At 45.0% G+C, this 27,406-nt stretch overlaps 1 protein-coding gene across 1 annotated transcript in view; it reads left to right on the forward strand.

The window, feature by feature from the left end:
* The window catches only part of ACMSD (aminocarboxymuconate semialdehyde decarboxylase), a 739,737-nt gene that overhangs the window by 339,364 nt on the left and 372,967 nt on the right, over nucleotides 1-27,406 (forward strand). Inside the window, exon 5 of the mRNA XM_069221357.1 lies at nucleotides 11,063-11,299. Coding sequence (XP_069077458.1) covers nucleotides 11,063-11,299 — 237 coding nt within the window. The remainder of the gene's footprint in view (nucleotides 1-11,062; nucleotides 11,300-27,406) is intronic.

Here is a 27,406-nt window from a genome sequence, read left to right on the forward strand (position 1 = left end):
CCTCCCCATTTCACATGCGCAGGGCACTTTGCCACATGATGCCATATCAATGGAAAGAAAATGCATATTGTGTGTTAAAACTCTGGTCCTACCTGTCATGTCCCTCATTGCTACTGTAGCTATACATGCCAAATGACATGCAATGATAGGTGAGGGTATGTGTGAGTCGACAATCAATGGTGACACACTCCTGTCTGTGAAATGAAACACCATTGCAAATGTTCAATTCCAAAGACAGGTTGGCATGCAAATACATTTGAGGGAATACAGAAATCATCCCATGAACACAGGTAGATGATGCATGAAACAGCAGTGTATACATTTTGTCAAAAGAGAACAGGACACATGCTAACATGTCAGCAGGAGGAATGTTGCCAATAGTGATAGGCCACAAATCATGTCAATGGACATTCCCCACTTACCAATGGGAAGTTCTGAACTGTAGCTCCACCCAAAGAACAATGTATGCTCTGTCACATGTATGATGGCCACCTTCACATGACAGACAGTAGTGAGGCACCAGCACTTGTCACACAGTGAAAACAAGTGGCCTCTGGGGAGCAGATGCCAATTTACTCACTTGACCAGACACATGACTAAGGACAGTGATCCATCCCTACTTTTCCTTTGGGCTGTAACACTGATGAGTAGTGGTCTGTTGTGTAGAATGTAGACCCACTACAACAACTAACATTACTTGATTGTCCTAGGTCCCTAGGCTAGTAAGCAAGGCACATCAGTATGCACCAAATTACATATCTACACAAACAGTTACTCATCTTGTGTGTCACATATGGCCCATCCCCAATCATCCGGAGGAGATGTCAGAAACTAACACATCAACTTGGCTATGTGGCAGGCAGGAATATACCTTGTACTCAACCCTTGTGTCAGCTGTGCTCCCCAGAAACGCTCATCAACTTCACGGTATGCCACTTGCAGAGCGCCGGCTATTAGGGTGGTCATGCTCCAACGTGCGCCTCACCCACATTAGGAGGACAGCCCCAGCTGGACTTCAGTGATCTTCCGGGCCCAACGTCTCGAGTCCTCACACCTCTGGCAACAGTGGGTGCTCTGCCAGCGACAGACCCCCAGAGTCTGCACCTTTCGGGCAATGGCTCTCCAAATCTCCTTCTTCTAATAGGTGAATAGCTGTATGGATGCAAGAGACAAATCAAGCAATTACACACACAAGTTTTTGCCCAAATAGTTGTCACACATGTCAGAAACACGAAACACAAGTATGAAGCACACATGCCAATAAGTACAGGGATATGACTACACACTTTTGGATTCATCTGCAGACTAACCAACTACCCTGCTCAAGCATACAGAACCTTCATGACATTCCCATTTCTATCACTTCCATGCACGACAGTCCATCATGTGGCCATCGGCAATATGACTTCTGGGGTAAACTGAAGGGCACAGTGAGTCATGATATGCCTTCCAGACAACAGTTTAGCAAGTCCAGGTTTGGGGTGAAAGATCTGTAGCACAATACACATTGCTTACAAGATCCTCAATGACTTGGACAAGATGAATGCACAGCTCATGTTGTCATGACCATACATACTGTCTAATATTTACAACCATCAAAAACAAAGAAATGTCATTGGATGACAGTAAAGTCTTTGTGCCTAGTTATGTGCATCCAAGACAAGGAGGATCTAGGGCCCCAGAAAACATCACGCAACACTATGTGAATGAACACAACATATAGTACTGGTCTCCAAAACCTGCACAGTGTACATCCCATTGTGCCACACAGACTGCAACAACAGGCCCAAAAGATGTCTAACTGGCATACAGGGGCACATTATAGCCTGTGAGGAGCGAAAGGATGGCGTTGAACAGAGTCCTATATGAGGTTCTTACCTACTCCTCTGGTAAGCAATAGAGCTGACCATACTGGGGAAAGACCTAGCTCACAAGCCTCTCCAGCTCCTCTGGAGAGTAGGTAGGGGCCCTTTCACCTGCTGGATGTGGCATGATTGCTCCCAGAGGTGGCACACAGCTGCTGAAGTGGTGGAGGTGTTGCTCGCAGCAGTGTCAGGAGTCAAGTGACTGATATTCCACAATGCAGCATACACTTACGCCATGTACGGGGTCATCACCACTGACAGACACAGCCATTGGGACGCGACCGTCACAGGCAACGTTAGCCTATGGCTCTGTTCACCGCAGTTGAAACCACTTACCGCACGGATGACATCCACCACAGGCCTTAGGCAGTTCCTGGTGTCCAGTGGAGTAGGTCAGGCATCCACCATTTTGGCGGCTCGAAAGACTGTATAAGGCCCTGTTATTTGTGTCACAAAAACAATATTAGTTTAATGTCATCTCAAACATCCTCAATCTGTCTTGTTGTGTAGGCCCGACTACACAACCACCAGTGTAGAGGGTTGTAGGGCACAGATGGTACTTGACGGCAGTGTATGGGCCACCACGGCTGGTGGTATATTTTGCGGTCAGAAAAAAATACAGTCACATTTCAAAGGGCAACTGTGTAGCAGATAGTTGGGTGTTTCCCAATTCCATGTTGTGGACACATGCTGTCACAACCATGGGGGTCACATTTGACCCTTGTGTAGTTGCCAGCTGTGATGTGTACTGGGTGTCATGTATGTCCAGTCAGAAATGCTTTGTCACATGATATTGTTGGCATGCATTATGTATATTGCTGTGACACAGTGGCTAATGTTCCAAATCATGTCTTTTCACACATAGGTACCCTGGGAGAGGGAGGATGCGACAACCTCCTGTCTACGGTCCATAGCCAGACCTTCATAACATGAAGGTACGCCACTTCATCCATTTTTTCCATCTGATTAGGTAAACAATAGTGGATTTATGTAATCAGTTGGAGCCAGATCTGATGTTAGCTAACACTAATCCATACTGCATACCACCCATTGTACAAGTCATTTCAGCATTGCACTTCCTGGCCACAGGGTCCTTCCAGCATACAGTAGCCCTATCTGGTGGTATGTCCCAATCTATGTTCAGTCTAGTGTTTAAAGATTTCCCATCAGCAATGTTGAAACACATTGACAGCTATGTCAGGTTCCCCCAACATGAAGATTTAGCCAATGTGAAGGCTGACTTCTATGGTTTGCCCACATGTGGTGGTGGTATTGATGGTGCACATGCTGCCTTGGTGCCACCACAGGTAATTGAACAAGTCTACTGCAACAAAAAACACTTCCATTCCATCAATGTGTAAGTTGTCTGTTTGGCAGGTCTCTACATCATAAATGTGTGTGCCCGTTTTCCTGGATCAGCCCATGATTCCTTTGTAATGCGGAGCAGCACCATACCCCAGCTGATGTCACAACCACAACCAGAGAGGGCCTGGCTGGTTGGTAAGTCACATCTGTATTGATTGTGTGTGAGGAATGTCATGTGCTTCAATCATGAAGTATGTGACTCATTGTTGCATTTATGTTGCGTTCCTTAACAGGAGACTCAGAATATCCAAACTGTCCTTGGTTATTGACTCCACTGAGGAATCCAACTACACCAGGGGAAGTTCACTTCAGTGAGGCCCATGGAAGAACACAGTGGGCAGTGGAGCAGGCTTTTGGGCTCCTGAAGGCCAGATTCTGCTGTCTGGATAGGACTGTTGGAGCCCTCCTCTACTCACCTGGGAAAGTGTGCCACATCACTGTGGCATCCTGAATGCTCTACAACATCGCCCTGCAGAGAAATATCCTGTACATCTCAGAGGAGGGGGAGCCTACAGGGCTACTGGACGAGAATCCTAAAAAGCCAAATGAAGATGACAGTGGTAAAGAGGAAGGAGCTGACTAGCGAAAAGATCTCATCCACAGATACTTCTCATGAGTGTCAGTATGTCATGTGATGTCATAACTGTGAGTGTACAATGAACTGTAGTTGTGAAAATGTGTGGAGTTTAGTGTTTTTGAAACAGTTAGGAAGCTAATACTCCACAAATATCAACTATCAAAGATAGCTTTCGAAACATCCTCACCTTGATGATGTTGCTTTGTTTGTGTTATTTTCTTTGTAATGTAACCTGTTTCCAGATGCTTGCTCTGTGACTTGTGTCATATGTATGGCATATACTCTTTGTTTTGTTCTTTATACAGTTACCTTCACCATGATATCTTTATGTGGGCATTTCAGAGTTGTTACACTGGCAGGTATGTGATGCTGTTCTGACATACAAAGTGGGCATGGATTATTCCAGACAATGTAGGTCACAGAGTCTGGGTGTATGAGACCTGTACTAAGACAGTTTGCAAGGTGCTTGCATGGTTCACATGGTCTGACATATCTACATGGCTAAATATGGAAGCAAAATCAGCAGACACAGCAGTGTTAAGTGATTTTATTATGAAGCTACGACTAACAGAAAACATATGTGACATGAATCAACCAAAAAATAAGACATGTCAAGGGGTAAGTCATGGTGAATAAACTCATTGGAGTAGATGCCTCACCATTGGAAGTCAAAAGTCTAGAGTACGCCTCCCATTGGAAATGAAAGGTGGATCTGGATCAGTTCACAAAGTGAATGTGTAACACACAAAGAAGGACCATAAGCAAGAGGGTTATTGCTGGCAGTGGTGGGTGCCTTGCCATCTGCATCTCCTGGATTCTTTGCTCGACATCCCTATTTGCAGTGGGTCGTGGGGGGTCAGGCCTCCCTTCCTATGTCTGTCACCAGTGTTGATAGGCCTGCTGTTGCTGAACCAAAGGAAGGGGAAGATTGATTTTGAAAAGCTCTGCTCAGGGTTGTGTGTATGCCCCTCAACACCCCTGTTAGGTAAGCCATGTTGGAATTGTGGGACTCCATCTGTTCACGAATGTACCTATGTATGTCCCTCTGTAGCTCCCTAATTTCCTGTAGTTTGCTCAACACCTAGTCCATCATACCTTAGGGCTCCTGATAGACCCCTAAGACGTGGCTGAAGGTGTCCTGGCCAAGAGCAGCCCCACTGGCCTCACCCCACTGACCTACAGCACCCCTCCCATGAACCTTACCTTGCCATAGGGTGCCCTCTCCAACTTGTTCATGGACCCTTATTGTCTGAAGTGTAGCGTTACAAATGAGGATCCAGGACTGGGGGGGCACAAGATGGTGAAAACTGTGCTAGGTACACAGGTTGGAGGGCAAACAGTTTCGTGTGATGTCGAAGGAACTGGGCTGGGAGGTGACATTGTGGACACAGTGAGACTCACAGTTGCCATCTGACCAGGTTGCCCAGATGGGCCAGAACCGTCCGCCACGTCCACAAGTCCAGGAGTATTGTTGTCACTGACGGCTTCATCCAGGGGGGTAGTAGTAGTCAGATATGTGGGCACCCTGCCCAGCTACAGATCCACCTGCTGATGAAAAACATACATTGTTACTCGTTTAGTTGTGACATTTACCTCCAAAGGTTTTGTGTTACAATAAACAAAGAACTTGGACAAAGTTAAGTTGTAGGTAATCCAGTTGTGCTAAGTAACTCTGGTATTAGGTCATTTGACATGACATGTGTGAAGCACGGCAACGCAATTTGACTCAAGCAGTTGATGAGATGTACAAATCAGTTTCACTTTGGAAGATGGCCTAAAAATGACATTTTACCACCAGTGCAGCCAACACAGTGGAGAAGCAAGTTATGGCTTTGACAATTTGGAGGCCCAGTTGAGTGTGATGCAAGCAAACCCAGGACTTTGTTGTATGTGTTACTGGAATCATTATGTGCACAGAGCTGTGTCAATGTGTGTGCCGCCAATACCAGTCTTGTGATGCATCTTGAGGCCTCAGGAAATACTTATTGTACACTCCGGGTAAAGTGCCATTCCTATCCTCAATAGTTTCATCTTGGATTACCAAGACAAGATGGAGCTGGGTAGACAGACACATCTCTGATTTGAGCATGATCAGTATCTTGATCACTCCTAGGTTACCCTTTCATTGAGAGTTCACAAACCAGGGTATTTGGACAAGTGACCACTGGTCATGTGTTTGGAGTTACTGAAACAGGGCCTATTGTGCTTTGAAGTCAGATCACTCTCTACACTACACACACTATACAAATGGTATCCCCCCCAGGTGAGTACTCTTGAATTGAGAGTTCACACACAGGGGTATTCGGGAAAGTGATCAATTGGTTGGTGTTTGGAGTTACTGAAACAGTGCCTCCTAGGAGTTGCAGTTAGGTCACTCCATCTACTACACACACTTGATATAAGGTATCCCCGCAGGTGAGTACACTTCAATTGAGAGTTCACAAACAAGAGCATTTGGACAAGTGACCCCGGGTTGGTGTTTGGAGTTACTAAAACAGTGCCTCCTGGGAGTTGCAGTCAAGTCACTCCTTCTACTACACACACTTGACAAATGATATCCCCACAGGTGAGTACACTTCAATTGAGTGTTCACAAACAAGAGTATTTGGACAAGTGACCACTGGGCTGGTGTTTGAAATTACTGAAACAGTGCCTCCTGGGAGTTGCACTCGGGTCACTCCTTATACTACACACACTTGACAAATGGTATCCTCTCAGGTGAGTACACTTCAATTGAGAGTTCACACACAGGGGTATTTGGACAAGTAACCACTGGGCTGGTGTTTAGCATTACCAAAACAGTGCCTCATGGGAGTTACAGTCCGGTCATTCCTCCTGTTATGCCTACTTGACAAATGTTATCCTCCCAGGTGAGTACACTTTAAGTGAGAGTTCACAAACAAGGGTATCTAGATACGCAACCACTGGGCTGGTGTTTGCACTTACTGGAACAGGGCCTATTGTACTTTGCAGTCAGATCACTCTCTACACTACAAACATTATACAAATGGTATCCTCCCAGGTAAGAACATTTCAATTGAGAGTTCACAACAGGGGTATTTGGGCAAGTGACCCCTGGGATGGGCTACATTGGGCCTAGGTTAGGGGTGATTTACATATGGTAAAAGGGAAGGTTTAGGCCTAGAAAGTGGGTGCATTTACCAGGTCGAAATGGCAGTTTAAAACTGCCCACACAGACACTGCAGTGGCAGGTCTGAGACATGTTTACAGAACTACTCATGTAGGTGGCACAATAAGTGCTGAAGGCCCACTACTAGCATTTGATTAACATGCTACACATGGTGCACTATACTAGCGACTTACCAGTAACTCAAATATGCCAATCATGGATAAACCAATCATTAATACAATTTAGACAGAGAGCACTTGCCCTTTAGCACTAGCCAGCAGTGGTGATGTGCCCAGATTCCTAAAGCCAGCAAAAATGAAATGCAGCATATGGTCAAAAACCTATATTATTTTTGTTAATTCATTTTTGTTCATTTCATACCTTTCAAAATATGTAATATTAATTTCAATATGTAATATTAATTTTAAAGCAAACCAACATCAGTTCAGTGCAAACCATATTCATTTAAACAGGGATCATATTTATTTGAATATGGCTTATGTTTATTTCGATATGTGCTTTATTCATTTGAAAGCAAGCTGCGTTTATCTCACATAGTTTCATATTCATTTAAAAAAGTGTCATATTAATTTTAATGAATGTCATATTAATTTTGATGTGGGTCATATTAACTTCACCAGATGTCATATTAATTTCGAAGAGGTTCATGGTCATCTTAACATGTGCCATATTGCTTTCAATGAATTTCATATTCATTTCAATGGATGTTATATTCACTGTAACACCTGACATATTAATTTTAACACAGGCCACATCCATTTCAACATAGGTCATATTCATTTCAATATATGCAATATCCATTTTAATGGTTATCATTAATTTCAAAGCATAACATATTAATTTTGACAAGTTTCATTTTAGTTTCAGCATTATTCATATTTAGTTTAAGGCATGTTGAATTAATTTAAAATGGGCTCATATTAATTTCAATGCATGTCACATCCATCTTAGCATGTGTCATATTAATTTCATTGTATGTCTCATTGATATTAACACATCATATTAACTTTATCATGAATCATACCCATTACGACACATATCATAATCAAGTCGATCGGTATCATATTACTTTCAATGTAAACCATATTCATTTTGATAAATGTAATGTTCATTGCACATTATGGGCCTCATTCTGACCTGGCGGTTTGTAACCGCCAGGGCAGAGGGCAGAGGAAGCACTGACAACGGGCTGGCGGTGCTTCCGGGGCAATTCTGACCGCGGCGGTAAAGCCGCGGTCAGAAAAGGGGAACCAGCGGTTTCCCGCCGGTTTTCCCCTGCCCAGGGAATCCTCCATGGCGGCGCTGCATGCAGCGCCGCCATGGGGATTCCGACCCCCTTCCCGCCAGCCTGTTCCTGGCGGTTTACACCGCCAGGAAGAGGCTGGCGGGAACGGGTGTCGTTGGGCCCCTGGGGGGCCTTGCAGTGCCCATGCCGCTGGCATGAGCACTGCAGGGGCCCCCTAACAGGGCCCCATTAAGATTTTCAGTGTCTGCAAAGCAGACACTGAAAATCACGACGGGTGCCACTGCACCCGTCGCACCCCAGCAAATCCGCCGGCTCCATTCGGAGACAGCTTCATCTTTGCTGGGGCTTTCCCGCTGGGCCGGAATGACCCCCTATATACTTTCCAGAATAATACATTTTAATGTCAGAACCTTATATTCATTTCAATCTGGTATATTAATTCAAATGTATGGCATATTCCTCTTGGCATATGCCAGTCATTTCAAGAAATGTCTAATTATTTTTTATGAAGATTGTATCTGTTTCAGGGATTGCTTTATTGTTTATAGTGAGGGCCATAATTATTTCAGTATGAGTTATATACATTTCAGTATATCTCTTATTCAATTCAGAGGGTGTGCTATTCATATTAATCACTAAGTAGCATATTCAATGTGCTTGGTTTCATATTTGTTTTGGTTCAAGTCAGATTCACTCTGCCTGGTATCATTTATTTTGACACAGAGTACATTCATTCTGGTGTGTGCCATATTCATTTTGCAACATGCTATGCATTTCAGGAGGTGTCCTATATGGGGAGCTGTAATTTTGACATTAACGGCACATGGGTCCAACTCAGAATAAACATAGTTGGAATGTGTATCCAGAAAATGGGCAAAGTTTGAGAACTTTTGCTTGGCAGGAATTCTATTGAAAAATTTGTATTCTTCCGGATTGCAGCAGTAAGTACTGAGAGCACCCATAGTCTACCTAATGACACCAGTTCTCTCCTTCATGAAGCTGGACAAACTGCCTGTCGTTGACAGCCAACAGCCTGGAGCAGGGCTAGCTTTAGGGCAGTGCAATTGGATCAGCCACACTGGTTGCTGATGTAGGGGGGAAGACACTGATATCAGGGGGGTGCTGTTTTAGCAGTAACATGTTTTAAAAAACATCTGTTACAAAGTTCCTTGTGAGTCCCGCTTTTAGGCAGCAATATGACGTGATTAATGTTTCTGCTAGATAAAGAGAGAGATTGGGACTTTGTCTAGTAGCAGTTTTGACTCGCCATAAAGTAGCACAGAGGGTTACTGTGCCTGCTGCAAAGAGCAGAACTGTATTTATGTGGATAACGGAGTGGTTTAATGAAGCCCACCTTTACCAGCGCTTCAAAATAAATGAAATGTATGTGAAAGGGGGAATATGGAGAGATATATGACACTTTTGCCGGGTGGCAGTGAGGGAATCTGAGAAGGAGGTCATGGGGGGCGGTTACCAAAAACAAAACAAAAAATGCTGCACCGGGTGCTACTGATTCTAAAGTTGGCCCTGGCATGGGGGGATTGGGATCAGGGAGAGAGGTTCCATCTTGGCCTGGGGAAGAATATTTCTGCAGCAGCAGGTATATAAAAGTAGAAGGCTTCCCTCTCTCAACCATACAATTTCATAGATGCCTCTTGGCACTGGAAAATTCTCTGATTGCGTTGTAAGTGGTAAATCTGGATGAGGATGCACTAGTGATTTGTTTATTTCTTTCACCACATAGTGAAAGAAAATCTGCAGGAGGATTTCACACTTCCTTGATATAGCATAGATGTTTCCCTGGACACATAGGGCCCCATTACGAGTCCGGCAGTCCAAGAACCACCAGACTGGTGACGGTCACACTACTGCACTCCAAGCAGTTAGACTGCCACAGTACGACCCTGGCAGTCAGACTGCCAGGGGACCATCATGCCCACCAGGAACATGGTTCCCGACAGCCGACGGCAGTCGGACTCATGGTCAGCCACTGCAGCACTAAACTCAGAGCTGCTGTGCTGATCACAACTCCTGATTCCGCCAGCCTTTCCATTGTGGGGACCATGGTGGGAACCCTGTCCCCGTCATGGAAAGACTGGGAGAAACACAGTGCAGTGGGCTACGGATGGGGGCTCCTGCACTGCCCCTACACATGGCATGGGCATTGCAGGGTCCACCCCTGGCCAGCACCCTCAGAATGCACATTTCCAGGGTGCTGGTGTGCTGCGGTATTGGCCTCTGCTCCCTTAAGGGAGCCAAGACCAATACTGTAGCACTGTTCCCCCTGATCAGCCCGGCGGGAACATCATAATACAAAGTTCCCGCTGGTTAGCCAGATGGGAAAATTGTAATACGATGGGGGTGACGTCGCTGGCATGATGGTGCCATTCTCCCTGGGGCTTTGGGGGGCCCGTGATGTGACCGCCAAAGTCGTAATGAGGCCCATAGTCCCAAACCAGGGGTGAAGACCCACCAAAAAGTAGATAAATGTCCCATAAGAAGTGTGGAATACATGCAGTTTTCTAACACTGCATCTTCTATTACAAATTGAAAGAATATTCCCACTTAAGAGATCTTTAGATCAGCTCTCATTGGAGAGGAGCTCTTCTTGGCTTTGGTACCTCTATTTTAACGTCTCTTTGCACATGTTTGTGGTTAATTCTAATGGACATACATCCAAAGAAAGTTTTCAAGCTCAGTGATCTGAAATTTTAAAATAGAGATATTTCACCTTCACAACTGATGCAGAGTATTTAATCATCGAACATATCACTTTATTTACTTTTTGAGCATAAGTATAGGAGATTTGGATTGAAATAATTCAGATTTAAATATGTGTTGTATCCTTTTCTTACCAGGCCAACCCTCAGGACACCCTGGACCTATGCCAGTTTTTAAATGATGACCTGGCAGCTACTGTGCGAAAGTACCCCAAGCGGTTCACAGGTCTTGGCACATTACCCATGCAGGCACCAAACCTTGCAGTAGAAGAAATGCATCGATGTATGAAAGAGCTGGGCTTCCCAGGAGTCCAGATAGGGTCCCATGTCAACAACTGGGATCTGAACTCACCAGAATTGTATCCTGTTTTTGCTGTAAGAAATGTCCTTTTGATCTAGAAAAAGTGATTCAATTCTGTGAAATCCAGTAACCAATGTTAAATGTGATGTGTTATCTTTCTTTTTTTCTTTCCCTTTTCTCCTTTTTCTTCCTCTCTTTCCTTCTTTTTCAAGTTTAATCTTTTTAAGTATAAATTTAAAGCATAACAATGTCATCATATGTCTACATAGTATTCCAGAGATAATGATATACTACAACAAATATTAGTTTTGCAGCAACAATTCTGTACAAATGTATACCGGAACAGGTAATTAACAGGTTATCTAAAAATGCATGCTGTAATATTATATGTAAATGGAAAAAATAAGGAAGAAGGAGGAATTAGAAGAAGGTTTCTTGGTCATATAGAAATTATTAAGTAGGGGGTGAAGCATCTTTTATTAACTTGTACTAACAACATGTCAAAAATAGAGTAAAGCATCCACCGCAAAATCTAAAACTAAAAAAATATTTAACATGACTTAAACAAAGCATGTCAACGACTACTCATTCTCTTAGTCTTCTGATTTTAGCACAGGCTGTTCTATCAGGCTTCAAAAATTGATTCTTAGCATATTTCTAGTTGGTAGGTATCTATTGGATGGCAACTCCTACTAATAGATCAATTATTGTATATTTTTTAGAAATGTTGCCCAGCCCTATATGAAACATCCTACAAATATATTTTTGAAAGGAGAAGATACATTTATGTTTGTGATATCATTGACTTGTTCCATACTACGGACCACAACTGATGAACTCTAGGACTCCAGTATCATATGGATAGTATTCGTCATGTGAATGGGACAATACCAATATTAAATAGATTAGTTTCAATCTGAATTGCTCAAGAATTGTAGAGTGATCTGTTATATAGATAAACTGAGTTTGAATACCATTAGTCACTCAAGAGGTAGACTAGATCTTGTCACAGATGTTATCTCAAACATTAATAAACTATGTTATGTCTAAATCCCTTTCCAAGTCTTCTTCAGTTTTTGTTTTTTGTCTAGGTATACCCGGGGCTATACCTAGACAAAATAACATATGTGTGCGTGTTTGTGCATGCAATACTTATGGAGAAAAAGCCTGTGTGAGGACCAATGTTACACTTCCCTTAGAGGTAACCTCGCATCTATCTGACTAAGGTCTGCAAAACATCTCAAAACTTTTCAGGCTTTCTAATCATGAATGCTAATTCAATCATTTTAATGAGGAAAGGATAAGGGAGATTCAATTTAATTCATGCTTGAGGAAAAGAGACCATGGAAAAGCCATAAACAATTTGATTTGTATATTAATTTATTTGCTTCTCTACTACAACAATATGTCTAATTTTTATTTTAACATTACTATTCATTCATATTGGTCATATTTCTTTCATAGAAATTCTGTCAAAACTCACACCAGCATTCAGTATGCTTTGTTAATGACAGGGCGATAACAAGGACAATGTTTCTGAGACACTAAAATGACTTTTTTGAAAGAGAAAATATATGATTTTTCAATTTTAATTCATATGGGCTGTTCAGTATCCTTTCTTATAACCATAGTTGCCACAAGTAAAAAGTGCAGAGGTTTAAGTAAAAATCTTTAGATTTAACTCAAGCATTGTGTTTTAATCTTAACAGTAAAATTCTTGTTTTTTTGTGATTCCACAAAATTAAGATAAAATAGTTGATACATCTATTTATAATTAATTATGGTACATTCACTAACAAGGTTGATAATGCAAAATATGGGTATAGCTATCATCTTAAGTATGCTAATCTACCCCGCTGGGACTGATATAATGGATACCTTTTAGCAATAAGGTTGATAATTTTCTGTGCAATGTACCACAAATATAATCCCATTGTTTCTTTAGCTGGGTTGGAGAAGCATGTCCCAAATACTTAGGTATATTCAATTATAAAATAAATTAAACTCCATACAAAATACAGGCATATTAGCTACAAGGTGGGAATCGTCTTTGTAAATCTATGTAACTCTATGATCTCTGTTTTTATTCAATAATGTCCTACCATTATCGTACAATGATCTCCCTTTGATGAGCCCTGAATAAAATTGACTGAGAGCTTAAATGTTGCCCAAAATGTTGCAATCTTATTTAATAAGAGTTATTGGTCTAAAATGTTTGTACAAAGATGCCTCTACCTTTTCTTTGGAATGAGACTCAAAAATGCCTCATCAAAAGACCCAAATTCAACTGAAAATATATCCAGGAGTCTTACTTTGCAAAGTAACAGCTTTGGTAATTTGTTCAGTAGACAAATAGTGTTCTCATTCTTGTTAAGAAGGAACCATTTTGGGTTGTATATAAACATTTCTAACATTTCTAACATTTGGTAAAACAAGCAGTAATGACAGCGTTAGTAGCCATAGCCTAATGCATTTCAGCAAGCATTGCTTTCAGAAATGTGCCTTTCATTTTATTCTTTGAGCATTTGTCTGGAAACTTTCCCAATTTATATCAATATGTTCCTTATGCTTTGAAGAGAAAACCACACTAACTGTCAGTAGATTTTGTTGTTGCACCATGGCTGTTTGGAAAAATTCATCTTGGTGGTTCTGTACCGTTATATAAAAGTATTTATGTTACAAAATAGTATTCAGTTTAAGATGTCTCTAAAAACATTCTCTAATACTTTTCTCTTGGTATACTGTAGATATCCCTTCATTAACCTCAGTCTCCATGGGACATCATGCAGACTGATATTATCCACCTGTAAACTTCAATTTGGGGCAGTTACCTCCCACTGTTGCAAAGTACTGCCTAAGGGGTCCAGTGTTGTATAGATTTCTACTTGAGTGTTACACTGTACTAAGTCCATTTACAATCAGATACCTTAGGGTCTGCACCAAGTTAACAGATGTATAATAAACTCTGAGTAAAAATTAGAATATATTAGTCTATATTAACATTTGATAAAATATCATTGGTATGCTGACAATACAACTATGTTGAATCAAAAAGAACCCCCACCTCTGGTTTCACTCATTTTGCACGAGTGCTGTTCCTAATTTCTTTCATGCAGATGAGTCCTGCATTATACATTCTAGTGATCAGTATCTTTGTGGAAGGGATTGTTATGATCACAGTTAATAATTTCCACTCTTGCAGTTCTGCCAGTAAATTACCAAATAGCTCTTGTACTGTGCTTGCCTATAGTACAACAGAGCCCCTTGCCAGACCCCTTGCTTTATATTGTTGCAAAGTAATGAAACTACTATTTGTAAATAGGTCCCTCAGAGTACGCAATTTGTTTCACTTAAAACCTACACATTCTCAGCGGTTCACATGTCACACTTATGTGGGGACTTTCTTTAGTGCAAACCCCATAGAGTACATTGTTTCAATGTTACAGTTGGTGATTTGTCATGTCCATGCCCTTACTATGCAATCTGCTGTGTGTATTTCTCCTTGCAACCTATGTCCTCATAGTCACTTTTCACCAAGCCCTTTTTAAATTTGAATTTGTTATAAGGCAATTTCCTAATATCGTGGAACCAATGGTGCACAAATTTGGTCTGGGAACCCAAGTTCTATATATTTCATAGCTATTGGCAGTGAACTCCCCAGCATCTTAAGATAGTTGGAAGTTTGGAGAATAACCCGGTTAATTCCAGGTTGTTTGTCCGTCCAGGCCAATTTTATAATCAATGATTTTAGTTTGTCAAAGACAGCCTAACTCCTCTGTATTGAAACATTTTGTAGTAAACACGTGATTTTGAGTAGTACAACCATATTCATGAGAGCTACTCTGCTCAACATTAACATTTTTACCCTGTTCCATTTGTCAGTTTGCCCTGTTATCTTGCTCAGACATTTATCTTAGTTTTCTTGTATGATTGTCTCCATGACATTGTGATGTTGGCTACCCAAATATTTTACAGAGGTCTCGGTGCAAATTATTGAGTAGTCTAGTACTCGGTGCAGGTAGGCTCTGGTCAATGGAATCCCCATTGATTTAGCCCAATTAACAGCTAAACCAGACTACCTTCAAAACTGTATAATTTAACTTATTATAGGATTGAGCTCGGTTTCCAGGATTTCAATTAGCAGGAGCAAATGGTCTGCATATAACAATGGTAGGAGTCTATGAGAGCCAAATACTATGCCATGCATATGTCGATGTTTTCGTGGCACATGCAAAAAGGATCCTTGAAAGAAGGAAACCACCCTACCTTGTACCTCTTTCTGTGTTTATTGGAACGGATATTTGCCCATTGATTCTCATCCTTTGCAACTAGTTGTGTATGTTGTAATTCAATCTACTCTAGAAGTCCCTTACCCAAACCCCTTCTCTAAGGTCTTCTGCCACCACTGTGCATTTGTTTCTCCATTCAAAATATCGGGCCATCACTTTGGGTCTGATTTAGTGTTCAGCAGACATGTAACTCCACCATAAACATAAGGGGTATCCCATCTGCTGTATCACAAGTGCCATTGGATATAATACACTTGAATTATGGCAGACCAGATAGTTGGTACATTTGTGATGGAGTAACACATCCGCCTAACTCTAAATTAGACCCTTCTTTTGTGGTTTTAGTTATTTTGTCGAACACCAGATCTCCTATATCGAACTTGGGAGAGTCACCAAGTGTTCTTGCAATATGTGTAGCCCGTTCCAGTGGCTTTATGGCCTTCCCCGTAGTGATTGATGTTTAAATGTTTAGTGTCCATATTTGTAGGAGGCTGGCCTGGCTTGTAGTGGGTACCAAGGGGTACTTACACTTTGTACCAGGTCCAGTTATCCCTTATTAGTGTAGAAGAGGTGTCTAGCAGCTTAGGCTGATAGAAAAGGTAGCTTAGCAGAGCAGCTTAGGCTGAACTAGGAGACGTGTATAGCTCCTACTATACCACTGGTGTCATATGCACAATATCATAAGAAAACACAATACACAGATATACTAAAAATAAAGGTACTTTATTTTTGTGACAATATGCCAAAAGTATCTCAGTGAGTACCCTCAGTATGAGGATAGCACATATACACAAGATATATGTACACAATACCAAAAATATGCAGTAATAGCAATAGAAAGCAATGCAAGCAATGTATAGTCACAATAGATTGCAATGGGAGCACATAGGTATAGGGGCAACACAAACCATATACTCCAAAAGTGGAATGCGAATAACGTATGGACCCCAAACCTATGTGAGCTTGTAGAAGGTCGCTGGGACTGTAAGAAAACAGTGAGGGTTAGAAAAATAGCCCACCCCAAGACCCTGAAAAGTAGGTGTAAAGTGCACCTAAGTTCCCCAGAGAGCACAGAAGTTATGATAGGGGAATTCTGCAAGGAAGACCAACACCAGCAATGCAACAACGATGGATTTCCAGACGAGAGTACCTGTGGAATAAGGAGACCAAGTCCAAGAGTCACACTCAAGTCGTGAGTGGGCAGATGCCCAAGAAATGCCAGCTGAGGGTGCAAAGAAGCTGCCACTGGATGGTAGAAGCTGTGGATTCTGCAAGAACGAAGAGGACTAGGAACTTTCCCTTTGGAGGATGGATGTCCCACGTCATGAAGAAGCTTGCAGAGGTATTCCCACGCAGAAAGACCGCAAACAAGCCTTGCTAGCTGCAAGGGTCGCGGTTAGGGTTTTTGGATGCTGCTGTGGCCCAGGAGGGACCAGGATGTCGCCAATTGTGTGAGGAGACAGAGGAGGCGCCCAGCAAGACAAGGAGCCCACTCAGAAGCAGGCAGCACCCACAGAAGTGCTGGAACAGGCACTACGAAGAAGAGTGAACCAGAGCTCACCCGAAGTCACAAAAGAAGGTCCCACGACGCCAGAGGACAACTCAGGAGGTCGTGCACCGCAGGTTAGAGTGTCGGGGACCCAGGTTTGGCTGTGCACATAGGAAATCCTGGAAGAGTGCACAGGAGCCGGAGCAGCTGCAAATCATGTGGTACCCAGCAATGCAGTCTAGCGTGGGGAGGCAAGGACTTACCTCCACCAAACTTGGACTGAAGAGTCACTGGACTGTGGGAGTCACTTGGACAGAGTTGCTGAGTTCCAGTGACCACGCTCACCGTGCTGAGAGGGGACCCAGAGGACCGGTGATGCAGTCTTTTGGTGCCTGCGGTTGCAGGGGGACAATTCCGTCAGCCCACAGGAGATTTCTTCGGAGCTTCTAGTGCAGAGAGGAGGCAGACTACCCCCACAGCATGCACCACCAGGAAAACAGTCGAGAAGGCCGCAGGATCAGCGATACAAGGTTGCAGTAGTCGTCTTTGCTACTTTGTTGCGGTTTTGCAGGCGTCCAGAGCAGTCAGCGGTCGATTCCTTGGCAGAAGGTGAAGAGAGAGACGCAGAGGAACTCTGATGAGCTCTTGCATTCGTTATCTAAAGAATTCCCCAAAGCAGAGACCCTAAATAGCCAGAAAAGGTTTGGCTACTTAGGAAGGAGGATAGGCTAGCAACACAGGTAAGAGCCTATCAGAAGGAGTCTCTGATGTCACCTGCTGGCCCTGGCCACTCAGAGCAGTCCAGTGTGCCAGCAGCACCTCTGTTTCCAAGATGGCAGAGGTCTGGAGCACACTGGAGGAGCTCTGGGCACCTCCCAGGGGAGGTGCAGGTCAGAGGAGTGGTCACTCCCTTTTCCTTTGTCCAGTTTCGTGCCAGAGCAGGGCTGGGGGATCCCTGAACCGGTGTAGACTGGCTTATGCAGAGATGGGCACCATCTGCGCCCATCAAAGCATTTCCAGAGGCTGGGGGAGGCTACTCCTCCCCAGCCCTGACACCTTTTTCCAAAGGGAGAGGGTGTAACACCCTCTCTCTGAGGAAGTCCTTTGTTCTGCCCTCCTGGGCCAAGCCTGGCTGGACCCCAGGAGGGCAGAAACCTGTCTGAGGGGTTGGCAGCAGCAGCAGCTTCAGTGAAACCCCAGGAAAGGTAGTTTGGCAGTACCCGGGTCTGTGCTAGAGACTCGGGGGATCATTGAATTGTCTCCCCAATGCCAGAATGGCATTGGGGTGACAATTCCATGATCTTAGACATGTTACATGGCCATGTTCAGAGTTACCATTGTGACGCTATACATATGTAGTGACATATGTATAGTGCACGCGTGTAATGGTGTCCCCGCACTCACAAAGTCCGGGGAATTTGCCCTGAACAATCTGGGGGCACCTTGGCTAGTGCCAGGGTGCCCACACACTAAGTAACTTAGCACCCAACCTTTACCAGGTAAATGTTAGACATATAGGTGACTTGTAAGTTACTTAAGTGCAGTGGTAAATGGCTGTGAAATAACGTGGACGTTATTTCACTCAGGCTGCAGTGGCAGGCCTGTGTAAGAATTGTCAGAGCTCCCTATGGGTGGCAAAATAAATGCTGCAGCCCATAGGGATCTCCTGGAACCCCAATACCCTGGGTACCTCAGTACCATATACTAGGGAATTATAAGGGTGTTCCAGTATGCCAATGTGAATTGGTGAAATTGGTCACTAGCCTATTAGTGACAATTTGGAAAGCAGAGAGAGCATAACCACTGAGGTTCTGGTTAGCAGAGCCTCAGTGAGACAGTTAGTCATCACACAGGGAACACATACAGGGCACACTTATGAGCACTGGGGCCCAGGCTGGCAGGGTCCCAGTGACACATACAACTAAAACAACATATATACATTGAAATATGGGGGTAACATGCCAGGCAAGATGGTACTTTCCTACACAACCCCCCTCAAACGAAGGGCAATAAGACTAGCCATGACCTGATGAGTCTTCATTGTCTAAGTGGAAATATCTGGAGAGTCCATCTGCATTGGAGTGGGTACTCCCAGGTCTATGTTCCTCTGTATAGTCCATTCCCTGTAGAGATATGGACCACCTCAACAATTTAGGGTTTTCACCTTTCATTTGTTTTAGCCAAAGTAGAGGTTTGTGGTCTGTCTGAACAATGAAGTGAGTGCAAAACAGGTATGGCCTCAACTTCTTCAGTGCCCAGACCACAGCAAAGGCCTCCCTCTCTATGGCAGACCAACGCTTTTCTCTAGGGGTCAACCTCCTGCTGATAAGAGCAACAGGTTGATCCTGGCCCTCAGAATTAAGTTGTGATAAGACTGCCCTTATCCCTACCCCTAATTCAGATGCATCAGTTTGGACAATTAATTTTTTGGAGTAACGGGGGCTTTTCAGGACAGGTGCAGAGCACATGGCCTGCTTCAGCTCCTCAAAAGCTTTTTGACAGTTAGCTGTCCACAATACCTTTTTAGGCATTTTCTTTGAAGTGAGGTCATTAAGAGGTGCTGCTATGGAGCCATAGTTCTTTATGAACCTCCTGTAGTACCCAGTGAGGCCTAAGAAGGCTCTCACTTGAGTCTGAGTTGTAGGGGGGACCCAATCAATGATAGTTTGGATTTTCCCCTGAAGTGGTGCAATCTGTTCTCCACCTACCAGGTGTCCCAGATAAACCACTTTCCCCTGCCCTATCTGGCACTTTGAAGCCTTGATAGTGAGGCCTGCCTTTTACAGGGCCTCCAAAACTTTCCACAGGTGGACCAGGTGATCATCCCAGGTGGAGCTAAAGACAGCTATATCGTCTAGATATGCTGCACTAAAAGCCTCCAACCCTTGCAGGACTGTATTCACCAACCTCTGAAAAGTGGCAGGTGCATTTTTCAAACCAAAGGGCATTACTGTGAATTGGTAGTGCCCTCCAATGGTAGAAAATGCAGTTTTTGCTTTAGCATCCTCTGATAACTTGATCTGCCAATATCCTGCAGTCAAATCAAAGGTGCTTAGATACTTGATAGATGCCAGTGTATCTATTAGCTCATCTGCCCTGGGTATAGGGTGAGCATCAGTTTTAGTTACCTGGTTGAGACCTCTGTAGTCTACACAAAATCTCATTTCCCTTTTCCCATCTTTGGAATGAGGTTTTGGTACAAGTACCACAGGAGAGGCCCATGGACTTTCAAAGTGCTCAACCACTTCCAGTTCAAGCATTTTCTAAACCTCTTGTTTTATGCAGTCTCTGACATGGTTAGGCTGCCTATAGATCTTACTTGTGACAGGCAAGCTGTCTCCAGTATCTATAGTGTGCTCACACCAAGAAGTGGTGCCTGGCACAGTAGAAAAGAGTTCAGAAAACTGACCCAGGAGATTTATGCAGTGGTCTTTCTGCTCAGCAGTAAGACAATCTGCTAGAACTACACCTTCCACTAGAGCATCTTGTTCTGTGGAAGAGAAGGGATCAGGGAGAGGGTCACTCTCTTCTTCCTGTCCTTCATCTGTTGCCATGAGCAGGGTGAGATCAGCCCTGTCATAGTAGGGTTTCAGGCGATTGACATGGAGCACCCTAAGGGGACTCCTGGCAGTGTCTAAGTCAACCAAGTAGGTGACTTCTCCCTTTTTCTCAACAATAATGTGGGGACCACTCCATTTGTCTTGGAGTGCTCTTGGGGCCACAGGCTCCAAGACCCACACTTTCTGCCCTGGTTGGTACTGAATCAGAACAGCCTTCTGGTCATGCCATTGCATTTGGAGCTCTTGGCTGGCCTGAAGGTTTTTACTGGCCTTTTTCATGTACTCAGCCATTCTGGATCTCAGGCCAAGTACATAGTCCACTATGTCTTGCTTAGGAGCTTTTAAAGGTTGTTCCCAACCCTCCTTCACAAGTGTTAGAGGACCTCTTACAGGGTGTCCAAATAGGAGTTCAAAGGGGCTGAAGCCCATTCCTTTTTGGGGTACCTCCCTGTAAGCAAAAAGGAGGCAAGGTAACAGGACATCCCATCTCCTCAGGAGTTTTTCAGGGAGTCCCATTATCATTCCTTTGAGAGTTTTATTAAACCTCTCAACCAGTCTATTTGTTTGTGGATGATAGGGTGTGGTGAACTTGTATGTCACACCACATTCCTTCCACATGGCCTTTAAGTAAGCAGACATGAAGTTGCTACCCCTGTCTGATAACACCTCTTTTGGGAAGCCCACCCTGGAAAAGATTCCCAGGAGGGCCTTTGCCACTGCAGGAGCTGTAGTGGTCCTTAGAGGAATTGCTTCAGGGTATCTGGTGGCATGGTCCACTACCACCAAGATAAACCTATTGCCTGAAGTAGTAGGAGGGTCAAGGGGGCCAACTATGTCAACCCCTACCCTTTCAAAGGGAACCCCAACCACAGGCAGTGGAATAAGGGGTGCCTTTGGGGTGCCACCTGTTTTGCCACTGGCTTGACAGGTGACACAGGACTTACAAAATTCCTTTGTGTCCTCTGACATTCTAGGCTAATGAAACAAGGGAACAAGCCTGTCCCAAGTTTTCATTTGTCCCAAATGTCCAGCCAAGGGAATGTCGTGGGCTAGAGTTAGGAGGAACTGTCTGTATTGCAAGGGAATGACCAATCTCCTGGCTGTTCCAGGTTTAGGGTCCCTTGCCTCTGTATACAAGAGGTTGTACTCCCAGTAAACTCTGTGAGAGTCACTGACATCCCCATTTTGCTGTTTGACAGGTTGCTGTCTTAGACCCTCTAGTGTGGGACAGGTCTGCTGTGCCACACTCAGCTCCTCCCTGGCAGGCCCCCCTCCACCCAAAAGCTCAGCAGTGTCTGCTTCCAGCTCCTCTGGTGTAGGTTCTGCACAGGGTGGAAATTCTTCTTCCTCAGAAGTTGAATCTACTGTAGAGGGAGGGATAGTAGGTAGTGGTTTACCTTTACTAACCCTAGCTTTAGGGAGCACTTGGTCCATTGTTCCAGGATCCAAGTCACCCTCTCCTTTTTGCTTTTTGACCTGAGCCCTTGTCAAAGCAAAAATATGCCCAGGAATGCCCAGCATTGCTGCATGAGCCTCCAACTCCACTTCTGCCCAAGCTGATGTCTCTAAATCGTTCCCTAGTAGACAGTCTACAGGTAAATCTGAGGCAACCAAAACTTTCTTTGGACCAGTACCCCCCACCCCCCCCACCCCCAGTTGAGATTCACAACAGCCATGGGGTGGCTAAGAGTGTTGTTATGAGCATCAGTCACTTGGTACTGGTGACCAAGTAGGTGTTGTTCAGGGTGGACCAGTTTCTCTATTACCATGGTAACACTGGCACCTGTGTCCCTGAATGCCTGAACCTCAACACCATTTATTAGGGGAAGTTGCTTGTACTTATCCATATTAAGGGGACAAGCAGCCAAGGTGGCCAAATCAATGGCACCTTCAGAGACTAAGACAGCCTCTGTGGTCTCCCTAACAAGACCAACCCTAACTAAATTACCAAAAGTGAGCCCAGCTACTCCCTTGGATTGGCTATTAGTAGGTTTGCTCCCACCACCACTGCTATTACTAGGGGCACTAGGTGTAGCAGTAGGGGTTGTGGTAGTGGGAGGCTTGGTGCTTTTCTTTGGACAACTGGGATCAGTTGTCCAATGGCCTTTTACTTTACATAAATAGCACCATGGTTTCTTTATTTGATTAGAAGAGTATTTGGGACCACCACCCCCACCAGAGTGTTTTTGTGGGCCTGATGAAGACTAATTTTTAGATTTGTCCCCACCCTTGTCTGAAGACTTACCATCCTTCTTCTTGCCATCCTTGTCACCCCCTGTATGAACTTTTCTGTTCACTCTTGTTCTGACCCATTTGTCTGCCTTCTTTCCCAATTCTTGGGGAGAGGTCAGATCTGAGTCGACTAGATACTGGTGCAACAAATCATACACACAATTATTAAGAATATGCTCTCTCAGGATTAAGTTATACAGGCTTTCATAGTCAGAAACTTTACTGCCATGTAACCACCCCTTCAAGGCCTTCACTGAATGGTCAACAAAGTCTACCCAGTCCTGTGAAGACTCCTTTTTGGTTTCTCTGAACTTGATCCTGTACTGTTCAGTGGTTAAGCCATAACCATCTAGGAGTGCATTGTTAAGAACTGTAAAATTATTGGCATCACTTTCCTTCACAGTAGGGAGCCTATCCCTACCCTTTCCACTGAAAGATAGCCATAGGATAGCAGCCCACTGCCTTTGAAGGACCCCCTGTACCACACAGGCCCTCTCAAGTGCAGAAAACCCCTCTTAATGTCATCCCCCTCCTTATAAGGGGGAACTGTCTTGTGCAGATTCCTAGAATCATGCTCTTTTACAGGATTACTATCTGTAATACTGCTGCTGCCACCATGGGGTCCAAACGCCAACCTCTGCCTTTCTTTTTCTAAGTCAAATGCTTCCCTGTCTAGATCTTGCTGTTGCTTTTTAAGCTTCAGCCTGGACTCTTCCACTCTCAATCTATTGAGTTCCCTTTCTAACACTCTGTCATCAGGGTGGGTGGGTTGGGCATGCTTAGACACAGAAGAATGGTGTGAATGGACAGAGGGAGACCTGTCCCTAACAGATGTCAATCTAACAACCTGGCCTAAAGGAGTAACCTCCCTACTGTGATGAGAACTCACATCAGTACCAGCCCTGTTAGGTGGCCTGCTAAGGGGCAGGCTGGGAAGATTTTCAAATAACACTTTAACTGGGGCTACCCCAGAATCAGAGTGTGAACCATCAGCTAATCTGTCACCTGATGTGCCAGCTAAGGCCTTATCATTTTCTATGAGCATATTAACTAACAATTCTCTAGAGGGATTCTTCCCTACCCCTAAACCTCTATCAATGCAGAGACTCCATACACCTTTCCAGTTAAGGTGGTCATAAGCTGTGCTGGTCAGATCCAGAGTTTGACCTGTACCAGACATGATAGAAAAGGGTTTATGGGACAGAAAAAGAAAGAAAAAGTTTCAGAACTTTTTAAGGAACAGAAAAAAAAACTTTTTCAACTTTTAAGAAACTTTTTGAAAGTTTTAGAGGTACTTTTCAGCACTTAGCAATAGAGTAAGAGAGATAAAGCAAAACTTTTTGGTTAGGTGTACATACACTGAACTTGTTTTGTATATTTTTCTCTTATGAAAAGTACAAAATGACAAAGTGGTAAGTAGTTGCAAGTACTTATCCCACCGCTGCACAACCAATGTAGGAGGCTGGCCTGGCTTGTAGTGGGTACCAAGGGGTACTTACACTTTGTACCAGGTCGAGTTATCCCTTATTAGTGTAGAAGAGGTGTCTAGCAGCTTAGACTGATAGAAAAGATAGCTTAGCAGAGCAGCTTAGGCTGAACTAGGAGACGTGTAAAGCTCCTACTATACCACTGGTGTCATATGCACAATATCATAAGAAAACACAATACACAGATATACTAAAAATAAAGGTACTTTATTTTTATGACAATATGCCAAAAGTATCTCAGTGAGTACCCTCAGTATGAGGATAGCAAATATACACAAGATATATGTACACAATACCAAAAATATGCAGTAATAGCAATAGAAAGCAATGCAAGCAATGTATAGTCACAATAGATTGCAACGGGAGCACATAGGTATAGGGGCAACACAAACCATATATTCCAAAAGTGGAATGCGAATAACGTATGGACCCCAAACCTATGTGAGCTTGTAGAGGGTTGCTGGGACTGTAAAAAAACAGTGAGGGTTAGAAAAATAGCCCACCCCAAGACCCTGAAAAGTAGGTGTAATGTGCACCTAAGTTCCCCAGAGAGCACAGAAGTCGTGATAGGGGAATTCTGCAAGGAAGACCAACACCAGCAATGCAACAACGATGGATTTCCAGACGAGAGTACCTGTGGAACAAGGGGACCAAGTCCAAGAGTCACACTCAAGTCGTGAGTGGGCAGATGCCCAAGAAATGCCAGCTGAGGGTGCAAAGAAGCTGCCACCGGATGGTAGAAGCTGTAGATTCTACAAGAACGAAGAGGACTAGGAACTTCCACTTTGGAGGATGGATGTCCCATGTCGTGAAGAAGCTTGCAGAGGTGTTCCCACGCAGAAAGACCACAAACAAGCCTTGCTAGCTGCAAGGATCGCGGTTAGGGTTTTTGGATGCTGCTGTGGCCTAGGAGGGACCAGGATGTCGCCAATTGCATGAGGAGACAGAGGGGGCACCCAGCAAGACAAGGAGCCCACTCAGAAGCAGGCAGCACCCACAGAAGTGCCAGAACAGGTGTCCATGCCCTGCAGCCAACCCCCACAACCACACAACCCTGTGCTGCGCAGCGGGGGTTGGCCACCAAACCTGGCCTGTGGCCCTCCTCAACAGGCTGATCTCGGGCCCCTGTGACCCCCATCCCCCAGGGCTTGCCCTAAATACTTATTTTTTTTTGGAAGAGGGAGCAATGCCCCCCCCCCACTGTAGACCGGCATTGGTCCCAGGGACCCCATCCCCTGGGGCCTGAGCTAATAATTTTTGGCCCCCTCCCCAGGCCGATCTCAGCCCCGGGGACTCCACCCCATGGCCCGGCCTATTTGGTTTTTTTGGGGGGATGAGGGCTGCATGGCCTCCCTTCCCAGGCCGATATCGGTCCCGGTGCGCCATTCCCTGGGGCCTGGACTAATTATTTTTATTTATGGGGGGCTGCATGCCCCCCTCCTCAGGGTCGACATCCAAACCAGGGATCCCATCTCCCAGGGTCTGGTCTAATTACTTTAATTTTTTGGGTGGGACAGGGCTGTGCGGCCGCCCTCCCTAGGGCTCATATCAGCCCTGGGGACCCCATCTTCTGGGACCCAGCCTAAATGTTGATTTTTTGGGGGGGAGCCACATGGCCCCCGCCTGAGTCCGATCCTGACCCGGGGACTCCATCCCCAGGGCCCACCCTATTTGGGGAGTTTCTTGGGGGGGGGGGGAGAAGGGCTGCATGGCCTCCTGACCGTGGCCAATATCAGCCCTGGGCACCCTATCCTCCGAAGCCCAACCTAATTATTTTTGGGGGGTAGAGGGGTCATGTGGCCCCCTTCCTCAGGGCTGATCATAGCCCCAGGGACCCTATCCCCTGGGGCTCGGCCTAATTAGTAGATTGCTTTTTTTGGAAGGCGGGCATGTGACTCCACAAGGGTGATCTTGGCCCCGGGGACCCCATTCATGGGGACTGGCCAAGCTATTAAATTTTTGGGGGGAAGGGGCCTGCATGGCCCACTGCCCAGGGCCAATCTCAGCCCTAGAGGCCCCATCCCCCAGGACCCTGCTAAAGCAGCTCCCTCTCTGTGAGAGAAGTTTCCTCTGTATCCCTGTCTGCATCTCTGTGGGCAGGGAAATAGAGGAAACCCCTGCTCACAGTGAGGGAGAGGTGTTTGACACTCCCAGCAGAGTGTTTGTTCTGACTTGGTGGGAGCTGTCAAAGCTACCTCCAAGTCAAAGCAAACAGCTTTGTCCCAGGGTTGGGCTCTACAGGACATAGCAGGAGGCGGTCCTGGGGATGTGACGGTCTCCGGGGCAATCAGTGGCTCCAAGGGGGGGCCATGTGGCTCCAAGGGGGGGCCATGTGGCCCCCCCAACTAAAATAGCCCCTGGGAGGTGGCTGTCCTCTGGGCCCAGGTGTCTGCAACTGACCTCATTCAATGTTTTATTAAAGCCCAGGGGTGGTGGTCCCTGGGGTAGTGGGGGTGCCATGCGTCCCCTGTGTTTTGTTTGAAGCCCCTTGGAGGTTGCAGTCCCTGGGTCTGCGGTGGGGCCAGGCATTTTCCCTGGAATATATTTGTTAAATCCCCTGGGAGGTGATGGTCCCTGGGGCTGTGGTTGTTGGAGGGAATGGGTGCCCCCCCCCACGTTACATTACTTTAAAGCCCCAGCTGAGGGAGGTGGTAGTCCCCATGGCTGGGGGAGGGCAAACACCCCCCTCGTTTAATGAGTTTTAAGCCCCTTGGAGGTGGCGGTCCCTGGGGCTTTGGCAAGTCCAGGAGGGAGGCCCCATGCATCCCCTCCTTATTTCTTGCATGCCCCCAGGACTAGGCCAAACCAGGGGCTTCATGAAAAGGGTGGGAAGCCTCCCATTTTTTAAAACAAAATGTAGAGAAATCTGCAGATCTGGATTAGCTGATTTTTCTGTTTTACAAACAAATGCTCTTAAGCCCTGGCTGGGTCCCTTCTGGGACCCCAGCAGTAGAACTGAGGGGTCAGGGTGTCCCCTATCCTGGCCCCTTTTCTTTTTTTTTGTTTTAAACTTTTTTCTGGTACTTGTCTGAAGCTGGGTCCTGAGATGGCTGCCAACACTTCCTGCTTTAAGTGTTAGCAGCCAATAAGATATCTGCACGGGGACAGTCGGAGCCACAGAGGA

The sequence above is a fragment of the Pleurodeles waltl genome, chromosome 3_1 (assembly GCF_031143425.1).
Source record: "Pleurodeles waltl isolate 20211129_DDA chromosome 3_1, aPleWal1.hap1.20221129, whole genome shotgun sequence".
NCBI lineage: Eukaryota > Metazoa > Chordata > Amphibia > Caudata > Salamandridae > Pleurodeles > Pleurodeles waltl.